The 18369-nt window shown below is 38.4% G+C and overlaps 1 protein-coding gene across 3 annotated transcripts in view; it reads right to left on the bottom strand.

Moving 5' to 3' along the window:
• The window catches only part of cep85l (centrosomal protein 85kDa-like), a 135865-nt gene that overhangs the window by 68090 nt on the left and 49406 nt on the right, over positions 1–18369 (bottom strand). For all 3 annotated transcript variants that reach the window (XM_031902964.1, XM_031902962.1, XM_031902963.1), the window contains exon 3: positions 1–383. This exon is cut by the window's left edge and continues 384 nt beyond it. In XM_031902964.1, coding sequence (XP_031758824.1) covers positions 1–383 — 383 coding nt within the window. The remainder of the gene's footprint in view (positions 384–18369) is intronic.

Here is an 18369-nt window from a genome sequence, read left to right as displayed (position 1 = left end):
ATGTAGGCAGGTTGTCCGGTGCCTGCAAGAGTACTGGGAGATGGCACTTTCTCTGCCAACATGTTCAAGGCTATGTCTGGAGCCAGTTTTCTCTGCACGGCTGTCTGCAGTGAGGCCATCGGGTACACTGAGTTTAGACAATGAAGACCACTTTTTCATTGGTCTTGTGTCTTTCATATCAAGAGATGAGTCAGTAGATAATCCATAGTGTCTGCTCCCACCAGACAAGAAGTAATTGCTATTCCAACGGGAAGAGTCCAGTCTGTCCTCTCTAGTTCTGGACAGTGAAGACCTGGGAGTAGAGGGCATACCATGTGCTGCACTGAGGGAGCCCAAGGGGTATGCACTTTTAAAAGTCAATGAACTGCTGGAAGTAGGGTGATCTGTAAGGGTAAAAGAAACACATTATTTTGTTGTTGGTTTGTTTTTTCTTGCTTACTGATTTAAATGTTTAACCTGCAGTAATTTTCAGCACCCACAATGGAATCGTCACCATGACAAAACAACATATATGCGTCACTGCTCTTAAGCATACTAAATAACATTTAAGCATTATAAGAAAAAACAGTATTTTATTTTTATTTTATTTATTGTTTTTGTATATACTAGGTTACTTAGATGGGTAAGTTTCTCCCAGAAGTTTTCTTTAATAAGAAGGTATGAATTAGTAAATATGAGGAAATAGTTGCATATTATATGATATATAATTGTGCCAGGCAGCAGCTGCAAAGGCAAACAAGGTTTTGAACTGTATTAAAAGGGGCACAGATTCACAAGAGGAGGGGATTATTCGTCCACATTATAGAGCGCTGGTAAGGCCCCATCTAGAATATGCCATTCAGTTTTGGTCTCCAGTGCTCAAATGGGACATTACTCAGTTAGAGAAGCTACAGAGAAGGGCAACTAAGCTGGCAAATGGTATCGAAAGTTTCAGTTATGAAGAAAGACTGACCAAGTAAGGGTTATTTATACTGGAGAAGATGCACTTAAGGGGTGATATGATAACTATGTATAAATATAAAAGGGGATCATATAATAATCTCTTCAATGCTTTATTTAATAGTAGGTCCTTCCAACTAACACAAGCCCACCCATCAGATTAGAAGAAAGGAGGTTCTGTTTACATATTTTCGGCAAGGATTTTTTACTGTGAGAGCTGTGAAGTTGTGGAATTCTCTCCCTGAATCAGTCGTACTGGCTGATACATTATATAGCTTCAAGAAGGGGCTGGATGGCTTTTTAGCAAGTGAGGGAATAAGGGGTTATGGGCAAAAGATCTTAATACAAGTTGATCCAGGGACTGGTCCGATTGCCATCTTGAAGTCAGGAAGGAATTTTTTTGTAGCAGTTAAGCAGGTTATAAATAGGCATAAAAGGTTGTACTTGATAAACCACTAGCACTTCAAAAAATCTCTTTAGCTTATACAGTAGCTTGCAAAAGTATTCGGCCCCCTTGAACTTTTCCACATTTTGTCACATTACAGCCACAAACATGAATCAATTTTATTGGAATTCCACGTGAAAGACCAATACAAAGTGTACATGTGAGAAGTGGAATGAAAATCATACATGATTCCAAACATTTTTTACAAATAAATAACTGCAAAGTGGGGTGTGCGTAATTATTCAGCCCCCTTTGGTCTGAGTGCAGTCAGTTGCCAATAGACATTGCCTGATGAGTGATAATGACTAAATAGAGTGCACCTGTGTGTAATATAATGTCAGTACAAATACAGCTGCTCTGTGACGGCCTCAGAGGTTGTCTAAGAGAATATTGGGAGCAACAACACCATGAAGTCCAAAGAAAACACCAGACAGGTCAGGGATAAAGTTATTGAGAAATTTAAAGCAGGCTTAGGCTACAAAAAGATTTCCAAAGCCTTGAACATCCCACGGAGCACTGTTCAAGCGATCATTCAGAAATGGAAGGAGTATGGCACAACTGTAAACCTACCAAGACAAGGCCGTCCACCTAAACTCACAGGCCGAACAAGGAGAACGCTGATAAGAAATGCAGCCAAGAGGCCCATGGTGACTCTGGGGGAGCTGCAGAGATCTACAGCTCAGGTGGGGGAATCTGTTCATAGGACAACTATTAGTCGTACACTGCACAAAGTTGGCCTTTATGGAAGAGTGGCAAGAAGAAAGCCATTGTTAACAGAAAGCCATAAGAAGTCCCGTTTGCAGTTTGCCACAAGCCATGTGGGGGACACAGCAAACATGTGGAAGAAGGTGCTCTGGTCAGATGAGACCAAAATGGAACTTTTTGGCCAAAATGCAAAACGCTATGTGTGGCGGAAAACTAACACTGCACATCACTTTGAACACACCATCCCCACTGTCAAATATGGTGGTGGCAGCATCATGCTCTGGGGGTGCTTCTCTTCAGCAGGGACAGGGAAGCTGGTCAGAGTTGATGGGAAGATGGATGGAGACAAATACAGGGCAATCTTGGAAGAAAACCTCTTGGAGTCTGCAAAAGACTTGAGACTGGGGCAGAGGTTCACCTTCCAGCAGGACAACGACCCTAAACATAAAGCCAGGGCAACAATGGAATGGTTTAAAACAAAACATATCCATGTGTTAGAATGGTCCAGTCAAAGTCCAGATCTAAATCCAATCGAGAATCTGTGGCAAGATCTGAAAACTGCTGTTCACAAACGCTGTCCATCTAATCTGACTGAGCTGGAGCTGTTTTGCAAAGAAGAATGGGCAAGGATTTCAGTATCAAGATGTGCAAAGCTGGTAGAGACATACCCTAAAAGCCTGGCAGCTGTAATTGCAGCAAAAGGTGGTTCTACAAAGTATTGACTCAGGGGGCTGAATAATTACGCACACCCCACTTTGCAGTTATTTATTTGTAAAAAATGTTTGGAATCGTGTATGATTTTCGTTCCACTTCTCACGTGTACACCACTTTGTATTGGTCTTTCATGTTGAATTCCAATAAAACTGATTCATGTTTGTGGCTGTAATGTGACAAAATGTGGAAAAGTTCAAGGGGGCCGAATACTTTTGCAAGCCACTGTATATCTGTCCCAGAATCATAGCCATAAGAACAAGGGCTTCCAAAGAACCACTCAGCTCTTTGTGTTATTATTAACACAACTTTACAACTTATCAGTTTTACAGTGAAAACAGTGAGCACACCACAGTTTACAAAAAAAAAATTTTTTTTTTAAATATTGCATTTTTGACTGAAGCCATTGATCACTGGTAATGACCCATCAGGAAAAATTTAAAAATATTGTACTGCCCATGCATATGTTTAGTGCTCAGTTGAGATGCCCTAGCTCTTAGATACCTGTAGCTAGTGCTGGGCGGTATACTTTTTAATACCGAATACCGGTATTTTTTTTTTTAAATGATATACATTTTGCAAATACCCCCATACCGGTGTGTCAGAACCCGGGAGTTGAAGCTAAGGAGGCGGAAGTGCTTGGGGCCGGGACTTTGATGGAGCGCGGGAGAGGAATTTGATCGCCGGCAGCGCTTCATCCGTTAACATAGCAACTGTCGGGCAGCCGCGGCCGGGGCACGGAGGCATGAAGCGTGTGCTTACATAAGCCGGGAATCGGCTGACAGCTGTGTGGGGCAGTACTGCTGAGACCGGCGTAATGAATAGGAAGAAAGGGGACAAGGGCTTTGAGAGCCCCCAACATTACAAATTATAAGTATCCTTCTTTATGGCCCTCTTATTGTGCCTATCAGTATGTGCTATCATGTATTACTTATTTATTTGTGTGATACGTTCCATACAAACCTGGGGGGGGCATCTGAGTCTCACCCTCTCCTTATAAATCTTCCTCTAGCAGTGACCTGTGCCTCCCCCTGTGTCTGTACCTGTGCCCCCCGTGTGTCTGCACCTGTGCTGCCCAAGATCATGCATGGAAAAAAATAAAAAATACCGTCAAATACCGTGACACCGATATAATTTTGAAAAATACCGTGATATAAATTTTTGGTCATACCGCCCAGCTCTACCTGTAGTTACACTGATTTAAATGAAGTTTAATTTAATGAAGTTATGCTTTAGGGATAGCTGTCCCTGTGCTATGCACACTCCACATTCTATACAAAAAACTGAAGATCTTGCCAGAACATCTATACATGCATTAATAGATGATGAAAAAACAAATAGTATGACAAAGTCTCCAATAATTGTTAAGGGATGAAAAGCTCTTGTGCCAATCTGCCTAGCTTTAAATGTAGTACCATTAATGAGCGAGTCATAACAATTTTAGTGTGCGTTGCATTTTAAATTCAACTTCTATTATACTATGTGGTTTTGAAAAATTCTGATTCTGGTAGTTTCTTTCCCTTTTCCCAAAGGCCAAAAGATGCCAAATCTACCCTGAACAACATAGATTCAGCACAGAGATTTCCCATGGCTGACAAAAGAGAAGATAAAACACACAGCAGCTGGCCCTTGCTGGTCAAGAATACTGTGCAAGCCTCCCACAGCTGATCACCTCATCTAACCAAGGTCTTCTTGGCAAAAAGCCTGTCTGTAGTTTGCTGTTGTACAATCACAAAATGAAAATTGCACACATTCCTCGTAAGGAGTAAGCATGGGAGCCATCTGCTAACTATTTAACTGCCAGGAGGATCTGTGGCATGTTGTCATTTCCCTAAGGTGCATTAGGGGACAGTATATACACAAAAGTGAACAGGCACTCAATGATTTCAAGATTGACAGGCTCAATTAAAATAATATGTTTAGGACATTAGGGGACAGTCCTGAGTAAGTAAAAAAGCTGCTCAGTTCCTATGCAATTCTGCTAAGACTTTATCCCTAATTTGTTCTAACTTTTGGAATAAGGGTCACTCATAGATACTTATCACTGGCTTTATAGATGTTCAGTGGTGTCACAAAATAGTTACAGACAGTACATTTAAAAACACAAATATGCTTGACAAATCATACAGATTATCAGTGGCAAAATGTGGATCCAACGAGACTGAAATCATTTGTAAAACAAATCACTATAGCTATGAAAATATCTTAACTATCCGTTTCTGATTTAGACATTATACTGCATAAAGAAACAGTGTTGGCAAATGCATTTATGCACTGCTCGGAAAAGAATAAACTGGGTTGGTAGTACAGTTATGGGACCTGTTATCCAGGGACCTGGGGTTTTCTGGATAAGGGATCTTTCCGATATTTGGATCTCCATAACTTAAGTCTGCTAAAAATTATTTAAACATTAAAAAAACCAATAGGATTGTTTTGCCTCCAATAAGGATTAATTATATCTTAGTTGGGATGATTTTATTATTAGAGAAAAAGGAAATAATTTTTAAAAATTAGAATTATTTGCTTATAATGGAGTCTATGGGAGATGGCCTTTCCGTAATGCAGAACTTTCTGGATAACGGGTTTGCAGATAAGGGATCCCGTACCTGTACCACAAGATGCTGATAAAAATCCCCGATCCCTATAATAATGACGCAGCCAATGCGAGGAGTTGTAGTTTGTCAGTCTTCACATGTTTTTCTTTTGCCAAAATATCCCAAAATATCTCAATATAGCAATCCAAGTATTACTGTCTAAAGTTTATTCATATCGAAATAATGAGATAATTAGCAACCATTTCAGCACCCTAAATTACAACTCAGTGATCTATAGGAGAAGGAAGGACACCTAAATATGTGCAGTACAGGAAAAATATAAATCTGGCATTAAACTGGTCCCTCACTAACTAGCGTTTGTAAAAGTAAAAGCAAAACACACCCTGCCATTAAAAGAGAATGAAAGGCATAATAAGATTTCCCAGTGATTATAAGCACCACATCATCTTTTTTCCTTGGGATTACACAGGAATGGAGCAGAATGTCTGCTTTCTGCGTGTGGCTATTGAGCACAAACACAGCAGATGCAAGGGATCCCTGAGACAGTCAAGAAGACAGTGGGGAATTATTCACGCAGTGAAATATTTGTATGTGTATATTATATATATATATATATATATATATATATATATATATATATTTGCTGAACTGATTATGCAATTTGCTAATTTATATTCGCAAAGTGAAAAATAAAATAATAATAATAACAACAATAAATACGCACAAAGGGCATGCTCAGGCAAACCGCAATCTTATTTGCAAATTTTTGTGCACAATTCGCATTTCACAAAAAAAAAAAACCTGGAATTTGATCTGTACCATTTTTTGTGCATTTGTATTACTTTAGCTCTTACTTCTTTAACCTTCATTCCATGTGTCCTTCAGATTCACATCCTGAAAATTAAAACTGTAATTCTGGACATTTTTATCTAGAAAACATGGCTGTTATTTTAATGACTTGCTGGTGGAGGCCAATGGAAAGCTATGGTCAGTCTTCGTAATAGCAACTGTTTTTCACATTTATGAAAATTAGAACTTTCTCAAACATACTTTCCAAACAGCATATATAAGTATTAAAAAAGCAATCAATATCCCATTGAAAAAGTAATTGTGATTTTCATTGCTTTAAAAATAAATAAAACTGAAATTTCAATGTGAGATTTGTTAATAACGAGAATGATAGAGCATTTCTAGCGTGTATAAACCTTTGCATGGCAGAGTATATTACTGCAGTCAGATCCTTACAAACAAATCCATGCACAACTGTGAATTCTTTAAGGATGTTACCAATTCCACATGAAGTAACTCAGTCAAATAGCATTAACCCTGACAATACACACGCATTCTTTGTTGTCAAAGGAGCCACATGAAGTTCCTATTTTTTGCAAGGAGGTTAGCATTTTGGAACTATTATATACCTATTTTTCATTAGAGCTGTGAGCATACCACATTTACCTCAGTGTTCTTAAATGCACTAAGCAACACGTTTTCTACAATGAACTTTATCACAGGAATGGCTATGACATTTGCCAAAATGAACTTCTACTTGCATTTTATACATCAGCTCAGCTAAGCCGTCAGTCCCCAGAATTCAAATAAAGAACATGTGGCCTAAGTAGCCACTTCCATTTAAGCCATAATTTCTACAGTGTACAAATTACCCTTGGGAATAGTAAGGAAATCGCTTGTGTCCCACCGACTACTCTATTACACTGTTACAAGCTAGTTAGGAATCCAAATTCATTTACACACTGCCAAAGGGCTTCTGTCTGAAGAATGGTTGGCATAAAAAGTTTCAATGCAATGCTGCTCAGCATATACCATCTCTGAATCTTTAAAAGTTAATACATAAAAAAAAAATATATTTTCATAAAATCCCAAAAGGTATTCAGGTATTGGAATCCAGAATGATCCAAATTACAAGACAACTAAAATTCCGCAGACCCATAAATTCAAGTTTAAAAAAAAAAAAAAAATAATTTCTCTGTAATAATAAAACAGTACCTTGTACTTGCTCCCAACTAAGATATACAGTAATTAATCCTTACTGGAGGCAAAACAATCCTATTGGGCTTAATTAACGGTTAAATTATTTTTGAGTATGGAGATTCAAATTATGGAAAGACCCCTTATCTGGAAAATCCCAGGCCCTAAATAGTGGTTATTGGCAATCTGTAAGTATTGTTTAATTGCTGAAAATGTCATTGTTGAAAAACCCCAATTTTGATCCAGAAAAAAAATGCTAATTTGCTGCAAATTATTATGCGACAAAACCATGACAAATCTTAATGGAAAAATGCGCCAGCTACAACAACATGTTGAGATCATGTAGAAGTCAATAGCCTTTACAACTTGAAGATCTTTTTTTGCTTTGTGGTTTTTGAGGTTTTCGAGGGTTTTTCTTTTTTTACACTGGATTTACTGTATTTTTCGCCGTAAAAGACGCACTTTTTCTTCTCCAAAACTGGGGGGGGGGGAAGTTGGTGCGTCTTATAAGGCGAACTGCGTCTTACTCTATGTGCCGCGGCTCTCTGCCGCGTCCTCGCTTTTATAAGGTTGCGCCCGTGCGTACTTACGTCACACGCACAGGGCGCAACCTTATAAAAGCACAGAAGCAGCTGGGAGCCGCGGCACAGAGAGGAAGACATCACGGGAGCCGGAGGTTAGGGGGGATGTTAGGGGGGAAATGGAAGGTGCTTGGGGGCCCTGGGGGAAGCTGAAGAATGCTGGAGGATGCTTGGAGGCCCTGGGGGACGCTGAAGGATACTTGGGGGGGGGCCTGGGGGAAGCTGAAGGATACTTGGGGGGGCCCTGGGGGAAGCTGAAGGATGCTTGGGGGGGGCCCTGGGGGAAGCTGAAGGATGCTTGGGGGGACCCTGGGGGAAGCCTCATTATGTGCGAGCCAGAGACAATTAACTTTATGCAGTTGATATAAAATATTTTACTACAGTATTTGGTTCAGAATCTTTTTTTTCTAGATTTTCCTCCTTTAAAATTGGGTGCGTCTTATATTCCGGAGCGTCTTATAGGGCGAAAAATACGGTATTATGAGACAATACAAAAAGCAGGGATTTTGTGCAACAATACAAAAAAGTTTCGGTTTCTACATTTTTTCTACAATTTTTTTCTCTTTTGTGCTTTTTCAGTTAGGATTATTGGATAAATGACTGCAATTTGTGGAAATGAGTTTGGTCGTGATTAAAAAAAAAAACTGAAGACCACAAAAATCCAAATGTTTGGGAAAACCCTAGGTCAAAAGCAATCTGGATATTTCTGGATAATAGATCCTATACCGGCACTTATAAACAATAAGTATATAAAGAACATCAAATGGCCAATTATCACTTGTGTGGGTGCTACCCATTTTTTCCAAGCATTGATTCTATTGCTTGCCATGACACATACACTTACCGTATATACTCGAGTATAAGCCGAGTTTTTCAGCACGAAAAATGTGCTTAAAAACTCATGCTCGGCTTATACTCGAGTATATAGGCTGTACTGGCATTCGACGGGTACAAGCGGGGGGCGGCGTGCGCTCCGAATAGTTTCACAGGCGGTGCCTCTTTCCCTTATTCATTAGTGATTTGCTGGAACAGCTGCACAGCTCACCCACTGAAAGCCAGATTGATCTATTACTTTGCATTTAAGAATGAGCATGTATCAAGCTGACTGTATATAATGAAATGGAAACCTGCCATAAGCGTACTTACATTGTATTTGTAAGGTGAGCATCATGGTCTTTATTTTATGCTTTTGTGATCACAAATCTAGTTGAATGAAATATAACTTAACTAATTTATTTTTTGTTCTGCAATATCAAGCCATGGCTCTGTTTGTCTGAGGCTGCATTGGTCTAAGTAGAGCCATCTTTTCTTGTCTGGGAACTTTTCTTTTTGTATACCCAAGTACACACTAACAAGCATGGTAGCTGACTGTCAATGCACACAGGGGGTGAAATTCAGGGCACACTAAAACTCAGGGCAGAGGGCAGCAGATCACACACCAGTGGAGAAAACGCCTCCTAGCCTTAGCCATCATAGCTGGTACAAATTGTACACAATCAAATTACCTTGCCTTGAGGCAAGCAGCTCCATCACAGGGAATCAGTAGCCAATGTCATTAATATTGTTATTTGCGGATATGCAGATAATGGCAGAGTTAATTTGCACGTGCGTGCCGAATGACAGCGCAATTCCATGTATAACAATATAGGAACTCATAGCCACAGTAGCTGCTGCATTTCCCACCCTAGGCTAATACTCGAGTCAATACATTTTTACAGTTTTCTTAGGTAAAATTTGGTACCTCGGCTTATATTCGGATCGGCTTATACGGTACTTAAAATCCCATCATACAAAAGTGTTTCATGGCCATGGACAGATTGAGAGCAATAAATTGTAGGGCCACATGGCTTGGCTGATATTACTGTCTTACTCACATAGACTTGTAAGTGCCTTTCCAGTGAAAGACATTCCTATTAGACTCTATGTATAATTCTAAAACCTACTGTGGTACCACCCTGCATTATGATTGCTGTAAACTCATAGTTGAAAGGAACGGATGTTTTTCACGCTGACCTGCACTCATAAAAACCTAATCTGTTGCAAGCACATGTTGTTTTTTCCATTAAAAACAAATCAAGCTACACTGGCTGGATAACCAAGAGAAACAATAAAAGCCATTAATACAGCACATAACTCTAAAAACAGGAGGGCTTTCCATGAAAATAATATTTATCTTTGGCAGGGAAGTGAAACCTGCAGCCTACCTTTGGTATTTACACTAAACTAGGAATACACACAGATAAATGGGGACCAGCAGGGGGTTATTATTTTTTAAATATATAAATAGGAAAAATAAAATGAAGCAAGAAGGGGTGGGACCCTTATTATCATGGGGGGTCTATTGGTTGATGTGAACAGGGAAAAAGTAGAAATTTTAAACTCTTATTTTTTTCATCTGTCTATACAACTGAGGAGCCAGCTAATGAAGGCTTCCCTTTTAATAGACCCAATTCTAGTACAGGTATGGGATCCCTTATCCAGAAACCCCTATCCAGAAAGTTCCAATCTACGGGAAGGTCATCTCCCATAGAGTCAATGTTAATCAAATAATCCAAATTTTTAAGAATGGTTTGCTTTTTCTCTATAATAATGAAACAGTAGCTTGTACTTGATCCCAACTAAGATATGATTAATCCCTATTGGATGCAATACAAGCATATTGGGTTTATTTAATGTTTAAATTATTTCTTAATAGACATAAGGCATGGAGATCCAAATTACGGAAAGACCTCTTATCCGGAACACCCCAGGTCCTAAGCATTCTGGATAACAGGTCCCATACCTGTAATATAACTACTGATACATGGGTCAATCAGGCAGAAATTCAAAAGAGACTTGAACATGTTAAGGTAAACAAAGGCAACTAAATTAGTGTGGCAAGATCTGTTACGCATAAAACCATGCTGGCGCAAAAACATAGTATTGTGATTTGCAATGTATTACGCTTTGCGGTTATTTAAAAATGGATCCCGTTCTCAGCCTGAAAACTATAGGCCTGTTAGTCTAACATCAGTAGTAGGAAAGCTTTTGGAAGGCGTAATAAGGGATAGGGTACTTGAATACATTGCAAATCACAATACTATATGTTTTTGTGCCAGCATGGTTTTATGCGTAACAGATCTTGCCAGACTAATTTAGTCGCCTTTTATGAAGAGGTGAGCAGGAAGCTTGATGTTGGAATGGCAGTGGATGTCGTCTACTTAGATTTTGCTGAAGTGTTTGTTACAGTACCTCACAGAAGGTTGGTGATAAAACAGAGGAGTATTGGCCTAGAACATAATATTTGTAATTGGATAGAAAATTGGCTGAAGGATAGATTAAAGGACATGTAAACACCACACACGAAAATTTAATCAGTGAAGAGCCTCTTTGAAATCTTTCAATACTTGCCACACTGATTGTCCAGAGGTTAATAGTAAGGCTGCAACATCCCCTTAATCACTTAGATTTGCTTCTCCTCCTGTAACCCACTCAGCCCCCTCCCTCAGGAATTTGCTTTGGCTGTTGGCTTGTGGGCATGCTCAGTTGTTCTGAGCTCAGATTACTGAACACACCCCCCAATCTAGCAGCCAGTAAAGAGATGGCATTGCTAGTTCCCATAGAAACTCAGCTCTAGCTGTCTGCTTCAACTTTTTTCTCCCAACCAACTCTCCTGAGCTCAGCTCAAACAAAGCAGACAGTTCTGCCTGTGTGAGCCTGTATTCTTGATGAAATGTATGCTGAATAAGGGTCTGTGTGTGTGTATGCTGTTTGCAGATTTAAATGTATTAAATTATGTATTAGAGGAAAAATGGCCACCAGGTGAAAGCTGCTATTTGGTTTAAGAAAATGTGATGGTGCTGACAAACGGAGGGGATATATGCAGTACAAATGATGCCATACATTGTAGGCAAATGTAGGCTTTACATGTCCTTTAAGCCAGTGTTGTTAGAGGAGTACCACAGGGGTCAATCCTTTGTTCTTTGCTTTTTAACTTGTTTATTAATGACCTGGAGGTGGGCATAGATAGTAAATTAAAATTTTTGCTGATGATACTAAATTGTGCAAAGCTCCATGCAGGATGCTGCCACTATGCAGAGCAATTTGATTAAATTGGAAAACTGGGCAGCAAAATGGAAAATGAGGTTTAATATAGATAAGTGCAAAGTTATGTACTGTACTGGTAAAAATAATATAAATGCAAGTTATACATTAAATGGTAGTGTGTTGGGGATATCCTTAATGGAGAAGGATCTAGGGGTTTTTGTAGATAACAAGTTGTCTAATTCCAGGCAGTGTCATTCTGTGGCTACTAAAGCAAATAAAGTGCTGTCTTGTATAAAAAAAGGTCATTAACTCAAGGGATGAAAATATAATTTTGCATATTTATAGGTCTCTGGTAAGGCCTCACCTTGAATATGCAGTGCAGTTTTGGGCTCCAGTCCTTAAGAAGGATTTTAAAGGAGACATATTGGATAAATGGGGAAAAACCCTAATTTTGTAGGCAATTATGAATAATATACGGTGCTGGTTTCCCTTTGGGCTAAACATTAACCCTATCTGTAATAATGGCCCCTTTATTGGAGCTCCCTATAGATCCTATCACTTCTCCGTCCAGTGTGAAATGAAGAGTGGGCGTGTTCTAACGGTCCCTGCCTGAAGCACAGTAGGAAGGGGAGAGCCAATCACAGCCCTGCACTCACACACGCACAGACAGGCTTCAGTTCCCTATCAGGGCAGCCTAGCTGCCGATTGGTTCCTATCCTACAGTGCAGGGTACGGAGGGCCGCCGGCTCCTCAGCTCATCCAGAGAATTCAGCCAACAGGAAGTGGCACAGATGGGCGGGGCTAGTGGGGGTTTTGTGGAATTTCTCAATAAATCAGTCAGAATCACAACATTTTTAAGCACAATCCTTCTATATCTAGAGGAGTATAATTCACTGGTACATTCATAATTTTTATAGGATATGTCTCCTTTAATGAGCTGGAGAGAGTGCAGAGATGTGCAACTAAACTGGTAAAGAGGATGAATGATTTTAACTATGAGGTTAGACTGTCATGGTTGGGACTGTTTTCTCTGGAAAAGAGGCCCTTGCGAGGGGACATGATTACTCTGTACAAGTACAGTATAGAGGGGATTATAGGCAGATAGGGGGTGTTCTTTTTTCCCATAAAAACAATCAATGCACCAGAAGCCATCCCTTTAGATTTGAGGAACAGAACTTTCATTTGAAGCAGCATAAGTAGTTTATCACAGTTAGGGCAGTGAGGTTGTGGAATGCCCTTCCTTGTGATGTTGTAATGGCAGATTCTGTTAATGCCTTCAAGAGGGGCCTGGATGAGTTCTTGAATAAGCATAGTATCTAACTGCTAATTGGTTCCTATGGGCAACATCCCTGGTGATATTGGCTTACACACTATAATATATATGCCCCTAAATGAGCCTGCATAAATCCCCTGTTAGCCAACCCCATCACAAAACAAATAGCAGCTTTCACCTAGCAGCCATTTTCACTCGGACACATCATCGGTGAAATTTATAGCACATGTGTTCTGTAAAGTTTATGCAATCAAGAATGCAGGCTTACAAAGGCAGAACTTTCATTGATAAAAAAAAAAAAAGTCCTGCTTGAAATGAGTACTGTAACAGTTAAAGGAACAGGAACAGTGTTTTAAAGTCATTGAAATATATTGCACTGTTACTACTGGTGCCTTTGCTTCAAAAACATTACTTTATTTTAGTTTATATAAACAAGCTGCTGTATAGCCATGGGGCAGCCATTCAAGCTGGAAAAAGGAGAAAAGGCGCAGTTTATGCAGCAGATAACAGAAACTCTGTAGAATACAATTGGATTCTGCATAGTTTATCTGTTATCTGCTGTATATAATGTGCTTGAATGGCTGCCCCCTAGGCTAGCAATGGCTGCTCCATTGGCTGCTAGCCTGAAGGATGTATTTGGGAATGTCAGTTGAAAAGAACTGAGCAAGCAGGGGTCGAGTGGGTTAGAGGAGGAGAAGTAATCCTAAGTGATTAAGGGGATGCTGCTGCCTTTCTATTAACCTTTTAACAACCAGAGTGGCAGGTAATTAAAGATTTCAAAAAGGCTGTTCATTGATGACATTTTTAAGGGGGGTTTACATGTCCTTTAACAAATACAGTATGGGCTACAATTTCCACCATAAAATGCTCATGTATCTATTCCTATATGAATCGTGTACTTTTTCTGTAGATACCTGATCTTACACTCAGCCAGTTCATGCAGAAAAACAAATCCCAAAGAATAAAGCCATAAAAAGCAAAGCCATCAGAGCAACTGAAACAGAATGAAACACCCTTATGAGACTATAAGCCAGCTACACTCTATGTATCCAAGAAGTATGGAAAACCAATGTAATTTTAATGAATCGCTGATTTACAGTGAAACTTTGTTTATGTATTTAAAGTTGAAATCTCCACACACACAACACAAAAGGAAAGCCGTCAAGCATAGGCTTTCTAACCTTTAAAAACAGTTCTTAGGGCTACTGTTAATTAGCAACTCAACAAAGTGATCTCATGAATAATAACATCTTTCCAAAGTAATATTGCTCCCTCATGCATTATTTATAATGATTTGCTTTCCAACAGGGTGCATATGCTCACTTTTTATGTCAGTCTAAATTAAAAAAATATTAATGCTCCATGTATATTAAAAAGCATAAATATTCAGTTTTCTGCAAGTATATGCAACTAATGCAAGGAAATGGATTTCATGACAAACTCCGCTTTGATTCAAAATATAAAACATCTAAGGGCTAAGTTACTAGGAAAATCATATTTGCAATCCAGACAAATTGAGTCACTCAAATGAAAATGAATAAAATAGCACTTGCTACAAACTACAGAATTTTGCAATGAAAAAAGAAAGCAATAGGCACACTTTAAGTGACACTGCTTGGGGTGAAAGGTTCTTATAGTTAAAAAAAAATGTCAGTCTTGAAGCAGAGAGCACAATCCAGTCTTTAGCCCATTAGACTGTATCAGCCACTAGGTAGTCAGTGGCTATGTTCCCTCCCTTACATTTACCTGTAAGTGGTACACTTTTTCTGAGCCATGAAATAGTTGCAAGGTGATATCCACAATGGAAAATAAAAAGACAAAATTTCCCCTCACCAAAGCCTTGAATAAAATATAACATCGGGCACAAAAAAATGGCTGAATGCCATAATGATTGATTCATAGTATTTTTAAGAAGCTGCAAGCCATTTCTGTATCTAACAATTTTAATAATTTTTTTTTCTTTGTATTTCTCATTTGTAAAATCAAATGTGATCTGAACATAAGCTTAAAAAGAATTAAACAGAGTATTAAAACTGACATCCAACAAAAATTGTAGCCCTGCTCTTATTGGGGCCAGGTATTTGTTTCATCAGAGGCAGGGAAGTCATTTCAATTTATGGATGCTTTTCAAATGCAGAATTTAAGCATTATTATTTCATCAAATACAATCTAATATATGATTCATGTAATTTTGAGAGGGTTTTTTTTCCTTTAAGGTACAATAGATAATGTGCAATAAACCAATAAATACCCTTTAAAGCTTAAATTGCTGGTAGACACCCCAGGATTCAATTTAGAAAATAAGGTCCCTCAAATTATCTCACGGAAAGAGATTTTCTCAAACGTAAAACAACAAATCCTCTGTTTAAGAGGTGAGAAAGGCAATCTTGTTTTCTAGGATAAATTAAGAAAGTCACAGAACAGCAAAAACACTACAGTTCCTATTTATTATTTTATTGTGCTAACCCCAATAACTTAGTTTCACACCTAGGAAGCAACATGGAAATGACTCTGGTACTAACAGCGACAGAGGTGGCTTGCTCAGACAGGGTGTGGGGACATGACTAGAAGGGCAGCCTGAGAAGGGACATACAGATAGGTTAAACATTGACAGTCACTACTAGTCAGATTTTGAGTGACTTCTCAGAGCATTTTATCCAAACTAGCGAATTCTGGAACTGGTACACTCTTCTCCTGTCTAGTAGGTAAATTGTACTTTGTAAACTGGGATTTAAACACAAGAACACTAAATGTGAAATTGGGTTTTCCATATTTGGCTACATACAGGTTTTTCATTATACAATGTAATAACCCACATAGGCTAGAAGGTTTAAGAAAATGTCCATCTGACTTACGAATACATCTAATTCAACCCTTCTTGTGCAGCAGTTAATTGCATAGATGAGAAAAAAAAGTTGAGAACTGGTCATGTATGTCACATTATCTGGATGGGAGGAAGTGCAACCTGACGTGAAGGGTAGAAAAATAGGTCACATGATTAATTTCACAGGGCTGCTGCACATAAAAAGCTATAAAGCAGATGCACAAACACCCAAACCTATCACCAAAGATTAGTGCATGCTAGGCTCCCATGCTACTAGGCAGTGTGCAAGCAGTAAAATCTGCAAAGTATAAAAACCTTGAAATATTTGACAAGACTACCAACTATTCAGTATAATTTACTGATTTTCCAATATGAAGAATGTACAGGTATTAGATCTTATGAAAAGCTTTGGGAAAGCTATCTCCCTAGAAACCATCAAGTTTTTTACAAAAGGATTTCCCTTTTCTATCTTTAGACAGGGAAAATGCATTGGAATAAACCATATGAATAAAATAAAGGCACAATCATGTATTCAAAGAACATCTAGAGGCAAGGAAAATTAGCAGATTAATTGCAGAAGTCACAAGCTGAAAATAAATGAATTGAAAGAAAATCTGTTAAGATAATTTGGTGTCTTAATTAGATTATATGGGAAGAGGCATCTGCTTCCTATTGTGTAGGGGTCTTTGTCTGCAACAGCACTTCTGGTACCCAGAGATGTGGGATCAGGTGTTGGCTCAGCCATTAGGGAGATTTCATTCTCTCCAGATTCCTAGGATTTTCATTTGAATAGATTCCTCCCCACAGACAGACTCTGGGGAATTGCAAATCTGATCGTGCATGTCGACAGCGAGCTGGATACAGATTGTCTTGTCTAATTGTACCTTCAACTCTTTTTCAGGCAAATTCTGGCACTACACCCACTACAAACCTATTTCTTTATGGTACAGCTCAAGAGTACAGTTCTTTTGTATAACATTTGGGTTCTATTGTTGGCATCACACGTGCACAAATAAATGAAACTGTTTAGAAATATAATATGCAAATGGAATATGCATTCAATTATTGCATTAAACCAAATTCTGTATATTTAAATTACGAAATGGAAGCTCAAATTTATAACTACAAGATTTTTTTTTTTTAAATATATAAACCACAAAACCTGCGTATAAGTATACTTTTTTATCCTTACACATACTATATCTAGCTAAAGTCAGAATTAGTTTTAATTTAACAGTTAAAAACCATTAATGAATGTTTATTTTTTTATTTTCATTTTTTTTCATGTTTTTAAGTTAAAGGAAAAGTAACACTAAAATTTTTTAAGTAAAAAAGCTATTCTACCCTGCAAACCACTTAGTATTTTAAATGCTTTAATAGAAAATACCAGCTAAAACTTGGCTTCCTGTCAATTGAACTACGGCGATACAGCGAAGGAAGGAGCAGCAACCACTGTGCGACGATCGATTGATCGAGCCTAGCCTTCTTTCTGTATAGGAAGGAGTCAGGCTAGGCTCGATCAATCGATCATTGCATAGTGGATGCTGCACCTTCCTTCGTCATATCGCCGTAGTTCAATTGACAGGTATTTTCTATTAAAGCGTTTAAAATACTAAGTGGTTTCCAGGATAAGGCAGTTATTGGTGCTTTTTTACTTGAAAAAATTTAGTGTTACATTTCCTTTAAAAAAAAAAAAAAAAACATCACAGTCTGCAGGCCCAGTCTCCCTAGCTGTATGCAACTGAATAACTTGCAACATGCCACAGAGGTTAGGTAGGGCTCCGTGTGTGTCTGTATCACACAGACAATAGTTTTTCATATGGTTGTTTATAGATCTTTGCAGTACTCTACAAAATGCAAAATATATAAACAATGTAAATAACCATATATACAATAATATTTTAACAATAATCAAATAGCGGATTTACTTTATTAATTTTATTAACAAACCCAATGGAGACTCATTTAAAAATTAAACAAAAAAACGAAAAAAAAACAGGGTTTCATCTATAAACAAATGAGGTGTGAGCAACAGCAGGAAGAAAGAGAGACAAAATGTGTACAAATGACAAAGTGACAGCAAATTAGCTGAACATGCTGTAATTGGCATACGAAATCTAATTCCCTATTACCTCTATTCTCTGCAAGCTGTGAAAGTGCAATAACTACTGAATGGGAGGAGAACATTTATGGCTCTCTTGCAGACACTTCTAGCAAATGAATGTTTGCAAAATACTTAGACAAAGAAAAACAGGAGAAGGGTAGGGCTATACCTAATGCATTTACTTTGTGCTTGCTAACCCATAGAACTGCAAGATACACCT

Source organism: Xenopus tropicalis, chromosome 5, assembly GCF_000004195.4.
Source record: "Xenopus tropicalis strain Nigerian chromosome 5, UCB_Xtro_10.0, whole genome shotgun sequence".
In the NCBI taxonomy this organism is placed as follows: domain Eukaryota; kingdom Metazoa; phylum Chordata; class Amphibia; order Anura; family Pipidae; genus Xenopus; species Xenopus tropicalis.
The sequence above is the reverse complement of the archived record's forward strand: the minus strand, read 5'-3'. Positions and strand labels throughout refer to the sequence as shown.